Source organism: Patiria miniata, unplaced genomic scaffold (assembly GCF_015706575.1).
Source record: "Patiria miniata isolate m_02_andy unplaced genomic scaffold, ASM1570657v1 HiC_scaffold_3, whole genome shotgun sequence".
Classification (NCBI taxonomy): Eukaryota; Metazoa; Echinodermata; class Asteroidea; order Valvatida; family Asterinidae; genus Patiria; species Patiria miniata.
Genome location: NW_024037069.1, coordinates 13,018,538 through 13,030,459, shown reverse-complemented (window position 1 = coordinate 13,030,459; position 11,922 = coordinate 13,018,538). Strand labels below are relative to the sequence as shown.

General features: G+C 43.0%; 1 protein-coding gene across 1 annotated transcript; it reads right to left on the bottom strand.

Annotated features, from left to right (window-relative positions):
- LOC119737160 (polynucleotide 5'-hydroxyl-kinase grc3-like) lies at window positions 1-11,907 on the bottom strand. The gene is given in 13 exon segments (XM_038211282.1): window positions 1-582; window positions 794-825; window positions 828-923; window positions 1,528-1,597; window positions 1,770-2,001; window positions 2,815-3,058; window positions 5,431-5,567; window positions 5,821-5,854; window positions 7,390-7,487; window positions 8,488-8,732; window positions 8,991-9,420; window positions 9,592-11,168; window positions 11,822-11,907. Coding segments are annotated over 12 exon segments (3,264 nt in total). The 5' UTR covers window positions 11,130-11,168; window positions 11,822-11,907; the 3' UTR covers window positions 1-474.
- Window positions 11,908-11,922: the final 15 nt, after the last annotated feature.

Genomic DNA, 11,922 nt, shown 5'->3' with positions numbered 1-11,922 from the left:
GATGGGGAGCCTCAGTTTTATTGTCATCACAATATACAACATAATTTGATTTTAGGATGGAAAGGCAGGCGCTACCAATTTTAACAACAAAATCTTTGATGAATACCTTTGAATACATGCAGTACATTTAAATTTATGTTTTTAAACATAAATTACCAGGAACTATAGTTGAGAATGGTGTGAATTCATAAAATTGTTATATTTAATCATCTTGTGAATAAATATTAAATTCCTGTTTACAGTGATATTCTGACATCTTTGTCACAAATGAAATTAAAAAAAAAAGGGGGAAAAAGAAGACAATGCAGTACTTGACAAAAAGTCTTGATAAAAGCTGATATAAGCTCCCAACATATTTGGAATTAACTTATTAACACTTCTGGATAAGACAAATATCATGAAACTGCTTTTTGAAAACGTCTAATCTTTCAGCAGAACTGTAGGCTCCTAGATCGGTCAGAATTTGTCTCGACTTTACCGCCCTCGTTGCTTGATATTCCGACGTACTTTGATTGCACTAGAACCAATGACTACTGATGAGAACTCACGAGAGAGGTATGGAACATCTTTGACACAATGACCCTGAAAAAGAGGATGAAATAAGGAAGACAGAGTTGAAATCCATTTATTCACAAAGCAATCACATGTCAGTCACATGTCAACCACGAGTCAGTCACATGTCAATCACAAGTCAGTATCAAGTGACCTGTGACTTACTTGTGAAGGAATCGACTGCAACGCTATCATTATAGTTTGCTGGTTTATGATTCAGTGTTTCTGTTTCCAACCTTACCTGTGTCAAAAGTGGTTGGGGTAGGGTGAGTGACCCTTGAGAAGTGTGTTGACCTCTTGCAATGCATCCTGGGACACTCCCGTCAGGACGTAGAAGAGTTTCTGAACAGGGTCAATTCCTCTGATGATACCTGAACATTTCAGAAAGGAGGTGTAATCAAGAACAAGTTAGCCAGATACTGATGCTAGGCTGGGCTGGGTCTAGTTGGGGGCACAGCTTGACTCAGATGGGCGGGGCAGGGCTGGGAGGGCTGTGGGCAGGGCTGTGGGCAGGGCTGGGCTGAACTGGGTGACTGGGCTGGGCTGAACTGGGTGACTGGGCTGGGCTGAACTGGGTTACTGGACTGGGCAGGGCTGGGCTGGGATGGGCTGAACTGGGCGAGGATGGGCTAAACTGGGCAAGGCTGGGTCTGACTGGGTCTAGCCAGACTTTCCATCCCAGTCAGATAGGCTAGGCTGGCCTGCATTGAGCTGAGCTAAAAAGGGCTGGACTTATCTTTGTTAACTGAGAGTGGGTTGTAATAAATACACCATTGTCAGACATAATAAGGGAATATTTTTCCTGGTGTAAGTTAGTTCATCATAGACTACTTTTACTCAAATCTAATAGGACCATATCAAGGCATGTTAAGGAATGGACTTAATTTTTATTAAGAAGAAGCATGGCTGCTATGTCAGAGTTTTCCTGAAGGAGGATGGTGGTGGGACAAATATTAAGCTAGTGAGTGAGATTACCTAATCCAAGACAGTTACACACAGGGGTGGAGTCAAACACTCTCGGGAGATCTGGAGAGATAGACCTCATCTGTGGAGGGAAAAAATTGAAAGAAAACTCTTTTTATATCCAAGCATTTTGAATTCAAACAGGTTATGCTTGACACTGGGGCTAAATTCTTTGAAGTTCTTAAGGACTTCAGGAAAATTTATGTGTTGAATAAAGATCATAGGTTGTCATTCCATGGATAACATAGACTTACCAAAGACGGATCAGCACAGCACAATCCCACAATGCACCCGTTCAGTGCATACATGACCTGCCTTGGCGAGACGTGGCCGTTGGTCACATGCACGGCAACAGATTTCCATGGTAACACCAATGGGGTCAGAGACGACAGGGCAACTGGTGCAGGGGACATTGGCGAGGGCTGTAGTTTGCTCAAACAAGCCAGCAGGGCCATGGTCCGGTGGTCCGATGCCTTGAACTTGGTGCTGAAATTTTGGACAGAAAAATTTCAGTTACTTTAATGCTATTGAGACCCAGAAATCTCTGCTAACCACAGAAATCTGTGTTAATGATAACCATTATGTGCTTACAGCGCTAACAATAAGCACTAGCAATAAGCAATTTTTTTTGAACTCTTATATTTCTAGCAATACAAAATTAATTCAATTTTGAATAAGATATCAAATGAAAAGTCCATCCACATTTAGTTTTGGAATAATTACTTTTCAGATTTTGAATTATTTGCAACTCAACAATAATTTAGGCAGATATTTTTACGTGTTGACAATGTAAAAGCAACCAAAACCAATAATTTTTTTTTATAGAGGCTTGCAGATACACAAAATGTCATGTCCGTGCAACAGGTAGTATCTCCTAAAATGGGCCGTATGTGAAACGAAAGTTTCAGAATGTCAAAAGGTTGTATCTCACTTAAAATAACCCAGATGTACACACAAAGTCAATGGACGTCGAGATACAACCTTGTTGCAAGGAGCGTATTCATGCGAGATAGATACAACTTTGTTGCAGAATGGAATTATGACCTTGTTGCACTGACGCGACAAAAATTGAAAAAATTAAAAAAACTTGGCCAACTAGCCTAGTAAAGCTGATCCTCGTCAAGTGACAATAAGTCAGTCAGTCAGTGAGATAGGTACATACAGGACATTAAGCTGGCCCTCTGGGACCAGCAAAGAACAGGCTTTTTGGGGGGTTAAATTCGAACATAAACATTTAAAATTCTTGAGTAACTTTAACCAGCTCCCTTGAGCCCCCTCAATTCTGTTCCATCCACCTACCCTGCCTGGTCACCAACATTTGGCACATCAACCTCCAGTATATGGGGACAGAGTGCCCCGTCTCTGCCCTTGTCATTCCCATCACTCCTGTCATCAGCTGGACGGTGCCACCAGCCCTCAGTCTGCTCAAGAAACTCTGGAGTCAGTCGTTGGATGAGGCGGGGCTGGATGCGAGACCACAGCTGGACGATGTGAGTCGGCCGGGTGATGTGGATGATGTCAATCAGCAACTGAAGTCCGAGGCCTAAGTGAGTGATTTGATAGAAAACTGTAACAGGTGTTGCAAGAGCATCACAAGTCTGTCACAAATCTGTCACAAGTCCATCACAAGTCCATCACAGGACCATCACAAGTCCATCACAAATCTGTCACAAGTCCATCACAGGACCATCACAAGTCCATCACAAGTACATTACAAATCAAGATTAGCTTTTGCCCTTAACTAATGTATAAACACTGTATACTCAGTGTGTTACCCCAGAGAGAAAGTGAGAAAAAAATCATTGGTTGGAACTCGAACCCACGACCTCCTGCTTTCTAGTGCAAACGTCTTACCAATGATATATAAACACTGTATACTAGGTGTGTTACCCCCGAGTGAAAATGAGAAAAAAATATATCAGATTCGAACCAACCAACCGATCCCGCAAGCTCCATGGTCGAGTGGTAAGACGTCTGCACTACAAAGCAAGAGGTCATGGGTTGGACTCCCTCCCAAGTGAATTTTTTCTCACTTTCACTGAGGAGGTAACACACTGAGTATACAGCGTTTACACGTCGGTGAAGGGCATGACCTCATATTAAATTAACATCACCCCGACACAAAATTCCATCTTATGAATCAGTCCATCACAGTTCATTTGAATAGCTTGTGAGTTGACTTGGGACTGGATAACTTGACTTGTGATGGACTTGCAAAGACTTGTGATGGACTCAACTACATCACTCAGGTTGTGAGCATTCCTCCCAACTTTCTCTTTTGCCCTGTTCACACTACGGTCTCACCAAACATGTTGAATTCAACATGGGTCCACCATACGCAGAACTGGTCCCATCGAACACGAGGAGGCAAGGCATACCATTTGCGCTGACAACAGTGTATTCATCGGTCGGCTGTACATTTTAGAATTTCCTACCCCGAGGGGGTCTTGTAGCCGAGCAGTTAGAGCATGGAGCTACGGAGTTGAAGCTGTTGGCAGCAGGGGCGTCAATCGCTTCTCAAAAGTGGGGGGACATACGTTGATCAGAACTGATGCGAGCGCGAAGCGCGAAGCCCTTACGGCGTGGGGTTCGTGGTCCGCTTAAGGGTCCCCAAAAAAATTGGATTCTAGATGCTCTGTGGTGTGATCTGAAGCAATTTCTTACCACTTTTCTCCATGCTTTAACTAATATTTTCGTAGCCAAAGATAATTATTTGAACATCGTTTTCGAGGTTGGAGTCATTGAATTGGCTACCAGAATTCTGAGCTAAAAATTTGGATTCTAAATGTTCTGTGGTGCTATCTAAGGAAATTTCTGACCACTTTAACCAATATTTTTTCAGCAAAAGATACATTGAAGTACATAATAGGGCCCTGTAAATGGGACACAAGTTCAAAAATCTGGGGGGACATTTGATATTGTGTCCCCCACCCTTCAAAAAGTGGGGGGGGGGGGGACATGTCCCCCTGTCCCCCCCAGGATTGACGCCCATGGTTGGCAGGTTGAATCCCATTCGGAACAAAAAATGGAAAACTCTCTCTGATGACCCAACCGTAAAATGGGTACCTGCTTTGTTCAGGGAAGGTAAGACGGAGAGAGGAGAGGACTGGGCACCGCCACTCATATGCCGCGCCCAAGACACAGTGGACCTCTAACATCCCACTGCCCTTACGGCCATGCAGTAATGGCTATGGGACCTCTACCTTTAACCCAGGTACAGCCTCTCTACTCTAGTCCTGAGCATGGTTGGATTTTACCCGCATAGAGTACCGGAACAGTGTACAAGGCGAGTCAAAAAACATGAAACCCAAATGTCGGGACTATTGTTTTGGTGAAGTTCTGCATGTAGCACTTTCAAAATCTAGGATATAAAAGCCCACTTCATAAGCTTTCATTTAGTACAAGAATCATTCAAATCACTCATGTACTTTTCAAGTTATGGAATTTTAAACAGAACCACCGTTTTAAAGTTATGTCCACGGATCACACAAAAGGTGTGCGTTCTTTCAGCAAAACGAAAACAATTCACACACATCCCTGTGTGATTTGTTTTTGATTTGCTAAAAAAAACACTTACTCTTTTGTGATCCATGGACAGAACTTTAAAATGGTGGTTGTGTTTGAAAGTCCGTAACTTGAAAAGTACATGAGTGATTTGAATGATTCTTGTACTAAAAGAAAGCATATGCATTAGGCTTTCATATCCTAGATTTTGAGAGTGCTACATTTAGAACTTCACTAAAACAATGGCCCCAACATTTGGGTTTCGATTTTTTTTACTCACCCTGTATAAGACAGTGTTGGATTCTTGCCAGAGTGAAAGGGTTACTCAAAATCTCTATGTTGGACCAAACAGAGATTTTGGAAAAGTAACTTTTGAGTGCGTACTTTTGCACAGAGTTTATAGTCTGGTACCTTGCATCCACCCCATGGTGTTAATAATGAGTGGCTTGTCTGCATGTCTCGTCTGGTACTGCTGGTACAAATATTTGACCATCTGAAGATAGGACTCAGGATCGCCACGGACATTCACATCGCCATAGAAACACATCCTGCAAAGATAAACAAGGAAAGGATTTTGAAGAACACACTGACGACACAACACTCTGCAAACACAAAAAAATAAAGGCCGAAAATTGGGTAGGGTCTTCAAATGAAATCCAAGTCACAAATCATATGAAACCTCACCGATGTTTTGCCACAACTTGATATAAACCATTAAAAAGTAATGAAGTTAATCTTTTTTGGGGGGGGTGCCATTTAAAGAAAAACTTTCATGGTCATTGCATGCACTAAATTACTTACTTTTCGGCTTTTCTGGAGTGTGTGAAGGGCGGACCTGCATTTCAAAACCAAAATTGAGAGTTCAGTTGCAAAATGTTACGTACCCCTTTCCCAAGTAAAACAGTTTGCAAATACTTTCCAATTTCTGAAAAACTAAGGCCAAGTCTGAATTAACCTATCGCGGTAGAATCGCGTCAACGCAAGCTTGTGAAATATTGTCCAATTACATGATATATACAAATGGACGCGGATTGCGCAAAATCTGAGACAAACAGAACTGAACGTACAAAATTCCATGGGGTTGTCTAAGGGGTGTGGTTAACTCGCAAACGGCGATGGGTCAATTGATTGGCTACGGCAAACAGTAACATACAGTGGGCACCAAGCTTGCTCTAGGATCCCAGCTACTTGGCATCTACACAGGATGCTACTTCACACTTCATCGATTTCCCTTTTGCTACTTAAGTATTTCCTTTCTTAGAGTTTAGGCACTCTCCTGAAGACGGTCAGAGCATACTGACCGGAATGTCGAGTTTATACCTCTGGTTCTTTTCAGAACCATTCTCTTAGTTGAGAAATTATTCGCACATGGTGTTTCCGCAAACCTGTCATTATCTAGTAACATACGCCTGAGAAGGGGATGTAGTGGCTTCCCATTGGTCCATGTGTGATAGACTGATCTGTTCAGCCCCGCCCACTGCACACATGGGCTGATCTGTTCAGCCACGCCCACCGCACACATGAGCAACAACACAAGCATCTCTCCAATGCCACACTGCATGTTCCAGTTGCCTGCGTCATGCACATATACGCGCATGTTGGAGCTTTGTGCACATATGTGGGACATTAATCATGGCGGTGATTGGTGAAAACATCATGGGGCGGGGCTTAACCCTCCTCAATTATTAGGTTTTGCCCTTCACTGACGTAAATTCATCTTTTGAACAGTTAAATTGCGATACCCGCTGCTACATGTACATCAGATTTGAACCAACCAACCGATCCTGCAAGCTCGCTGGTCGAGTGGGAAGATCTGCACTAGAAAGCAGGAGATCGTGGGTTCAAGTCCCACCCGAGTGATTTTTTCCAACTTTCACTCAGGAGGCAACACACCGAGTATAAAGTATTAATACGTCGGTGAAGGGCAAAAACCTAATATTGATTTACATTACACCGATGCAAAATCATCTTATGAATTCTTAATCCTCCTGCTATTTAAACAGTCACAGACAGTCAAAATTCACTTCCACTTCCCCTGCTATACTTTTAACAAAGGCTAGTCACAAGCAGTCAGATCAGATGACAAGCAAGCACTATGACTAGTCAAACTGGGTCAACAGACAAAGCAGGCAAGTTGTAGGCACAGCTGTTTTATCATGTGCCTGGAGTCAAAGCATTGCTGTATTAAGTTACTTAAACAGTCCCAGCCAGTCAATCCTGCTTTATGTTGGCTGGGAATTCTTTAACTGTTGAAAACAGTCACTTGATTGATTTTGACTGGAAGGACAACTTGACACAGAATGTACGTTTGCACAGGAGGGTTAATGGATGGATCACTATATTTGAATGCTAGATAACATTGATGTATACCTAGTAACGGTTGTGAGATGCACTGGAGTGACAGTATGCCCGGTGCTGTGAACTCCGTCTGTGCCATGTCACATTCCAGATAGCAAACACTTTCCACACTGAAAAATGCAGAACAAAATAAAAAGTTGACAGAAACTTATCATAACAGACATCAACACGTGTAACTGACAAAAACTCAAGTGTGTCATTCATACTTGAGCAGATTTCCTCATATGTGAAAACAGCAATATCGAGTAGAATTTAGGTCAACTTAACTCCTACTCTTCTAGAGAAGGTGTTTCAAAGATTTTTAATAATCCAACCAGAGGTTTCAGACAATTTTGCAGTTTATCCCTAACTCCCCAGGGCCCTTACGGCTGGGAACCATCCTCAATCCTGCAAAATCCTCCAAATGCCACCCATATTAAATATTTAGCCTCAATCTTTCAAAATCATTCGTTATTTCTTGAATTTGTTGAGTAGAGGGGTGACCATTGCCTCAATCCTTCAAACTCCTCCAACAATCACTGTTAATGGGTTGAGGCATGCCAGTGACATTCAGAAGCAGTGCGGATGATATCGAGCATAATGCAGGGCTCAATTTTGCATGGCTGGACATAAACAATGCTGGATACGTACAGTCTAAGAACTCAACACTCTACATCATTCAAAATCAACCGACATTTGTTTACCATACAGCCTCAATCCTCCAAAATCCTCCCAAACTGCCCAGAGGATTTCAGAGGATCGAGGAGGGTTAGGGTTAAGAAGTTAGAGCTCAGACATCAAAACTTAACTTCCTACCCTGTACTGGATTTGAGAGGATTTCGGAAGGTTCCTAGCAACAATGCAAACCCAACACAAACGTTCCTGGGTTTGTTTTTGCCAGGAAGCTCTGTGAATCTTCAAAAATTTAACAATGTGCAGAAAACTAATGGCAAAGTCTAGGTACTCAAGTTTACTGATTCCCCGGTAAAGTAACAAACCTTTGCTCTACCTAATTCCCTCATACTTCAAAATCCTCCAACATCTTCCAACATCTTAGAGACGATTTAGAAGTATTTTGGAGGGTAAGGATTAATAAACAAAGACGAGTTTCAAGTTTTGAATCAACAATACCTGGAGAGGACTGAATTTGTCAGGTAGCGGCAGAGGGTCGACTTTCCGGTGTTCTTCCAGCCACAAACCAGCACCACCGTGGGGAAATGACTGGCACGATGCCAGGCGTTTAATGACTGGGTGACAGTCCGGTAGCCGGGGAGGGTGCTAAACACTGTGCCGGGAGTGTTGGGGGCAGTGGGTTGAATCCCCACGGTTGCAGCTGCTGAAAGATTGGAGCTCCAAGATTCGTCTGGCTGGGTGTACTGAGGTTACGAGAAATAGATGTGACAAAATTAATTACCTGAATATGATATAAAATAACACCCTCTGTTGTTTATTTTTACACCTTAAAATTAAAACGTGTCCTTCCCTTTTTGGAACAACTGTTTTTAAAAACTTCTGGTCTAATGAAATTTCTTGAGCTATGAGCCCTGAAATAGTGGTGGCACTCCACAAACAACTTCAAACGACCCTGTTTTGACAACTTGCAAAATCTTATGTCAAGTCACTGTCAACTGTACCTCTTTGGGTTCCGGACTACTGAACAGATTCCCAAATCCAGGAAAGCTTTCCACGTATGCAACGACGTGGTCCTCTGGCATTTTCTTGAGGATGAGGGCGATTGTAAACTCCTCCAGACCCTGAAGACTTGAAGCTACCGTCGTTTCGTCTTCTGCTCCCAAGAATGCCTCAAGACTCTCCGTTAGGCTCCGGGATGAAGTCTCACCCATGTTGCCAAGGCAACCATGCAACGTCTCCAAGCAGAGTGCGCAAGAGCTACTTGGGGAATACAGCGGGTAAAAGGTGGGGTCCGCATCGGCTGAGATTGGAAAACCGAGAACTGTGACGCTGCCATGAAGGGCGCGGACCAGTGCTCGGCCATGGAAACTAAACTTGCTTGGGTGTGGCAGCAGCAGGAGGCATTGGTCACTTTTTAAAAGCTTGATGATTCTGTGGAGAAGAACACTAGGATTAATCTGAGAAACGTTTCTTTTGAAAACTACAGAGCTTGAACCACTTTCTTCAAATAGTATAACCTGTGGCACATTTTGTGTATCATAAACTACGAAGATATTAAAAAAAAAAAAATCTTTATGAGGAAAAAGAAATACTTGAAATTACCTGTAGGACGGCTGGTTTTGGACTTTGTCAGTAAACTGCATCTCCATTTCAAGGGGCTGATCGACAGGACTTGCATCATCGTCAGCTTCTCTCTCATCCATGGGGCTCTCAGAAGATCGACCATTGTCATCTTCTAAGTCAACAGCATCCTCTGTGGTTGCATTAAAAGCTGGTTCCAAATGAATGGCATCCGGTGAATTTTCGGCAGTTCCTGGTTGGTTGTTCGCAACCGACTGGCCGTGACTGGAATCACTGTGAACAACGCCATCTTGTTTGTCTCCATCTTGTCGGTCATTTTCTTCTTCTTTCTGACCAGTTTTTGTCTTGGAAAATTTTGCTGTCTTTTGCATCAGACTTCCTTCAGAAATGTCCTCTTTTGCTTTTGTCTTTCTCTTCGTTGCTTCCTTCATGGGACTGGAAGAAGCCCCTGCCTCATTATCTTCCTCGCTCGGAGAGTTGTTTTCAAGACGATGCCCCCTTTTCAATTTCTTAACAGCTTTCTTGGAAGACGTCCTTTTCTCTTTTCGTTTTGCCACTCCCTTCTTAGGGGTACATGTAGCATTTCCTATGTCTTGGATAGCTTTTTCATCTGTTTGAATTTGATCTTTGTGTTGCTTCAAACCATTACTGATGGATTCGAAACCCTTCCCAGACGCTTCGGCAGAAACAATCTCAGATGTCGGCTTGGCATTTAATCTGCTCTTTGAAGATTTTTTAAGACTTGGTGAAGTGTTACTGCAATCGCCACGTGATTGGTTAACACCAAGATCAACGATGAACACACTTTGCATTGGCTTTTCCTCAGACACGTAACCTTCATGTTTGTCTCCTTGCACAAAGACGTCTTCCATTGAAGTCCATAACTTTCTTGTTTCAGGTTGCACGTCCTCTCCTCGTTGGTGGGACCTTGGAAACGATTCCCTGTTCTTCTTCCGTTTTCCTCTCTTTGTTTGGGCGAGGCTTACAGTCTGTCGAATGCCGGATCTGAAATCTGTGCCTAGGTCCACGACGGTGATGGATGGAGAATCGTGAATTGCTGTTTTCTCAGACTTGGCAGACACCTTCGCAACTGTGGCCTTCTTGTGATCTTTTGGGGATGTTGGAGTAGAATCTTTCAACTCTGTGTCGCTTGATGAAGGGTTGACCTCCCAGATACATCCGACAGATGCATTCGGATTGTCTTTCCCAAGAAGATTTCCTGAGAGGAGAACTTTCTTAGAATGCGTCATTTTTCTTGTCTTCTTAGCCTTAACTTCCAAATTTCCTTTCTTAGATGAAGTACCAGTACCACGTCTCCTCTTGCGAACGACTACATCTTTACTTTCATTGAGAAAAGCTTCTTGCAATTTCAGTTTTGATCTCTTTCCCACTGCTTGCAACACTTGATCACCTTTAAGCAACGCAGAAGCACCCCTCTTCACTTCCTTGGACGGCTTTCTATTCTTGGCAGTTGACTTCCCTTTCTGGATGTTACGCTTCAGTCGGTGCGCGTCGGCTGTACGCTTCTCTGGTGCTGCTTTTCTTGCCATCTTACCCATAATGCTTCACTATGCAAGTACTGTTTTAGCGACAGAGACCTGCATGTGTGAGATTAAAAGTGAAACAAATTGGAGCCAATTATAATGATGCCAATGGCAGTATTGTCTTCAGTGTGGCATTAAAGGACATGACCATAAAATATATTTTGAGTATTCTATTCACCACATGGGATGGCAGCGATGGACAGGGCATATATGGGGATTACCCCCCCCCCCCCCCTCCTTCTCTACAACATACATGCCATGACATGCAGTACATGGCATGCAGTACTGACCAGGAGGAATGGATCATAAAAAAATATATATATAAAGAATGATGCAACCTAATGCCACTTTTTACTTCAAAAATTAGAATGTTGCAAGCTGACGCCACTTCCGCGATTGTGTACAGTTTATGGAGAGTCAATTCCTTCCTCCATGCAAAGACAAAGTGTTTCCCTACAAAATTGGAAATGTTTCTCAAAGCATGCTCAAACTAAAAGTCACTCAGTCATGTCATGGAGGAAGTTGGAGGATTCCTCCATGGTCATGTCAGTCCCAGATTCATGTCGTATATCATCATTTTTGCAATCATTTTCTCTAATCACACATCTTGTGACATTGAGATGATATATTGAGAAAAAAGTGGCGTCGGGTTGCAACATTCTTTCCACCCTCTTAACCATGTTAATGAGCTTTGTAGCCGGCCGTACCCCCTTATCCCTTTCTGTGCTGTTTTCGAACCACGTGGACGTCTTATTTTTCTTCCGGCATTGTAAAGAATCAGTCAAGAGAGCCCTCTAGAGGGCGCTGT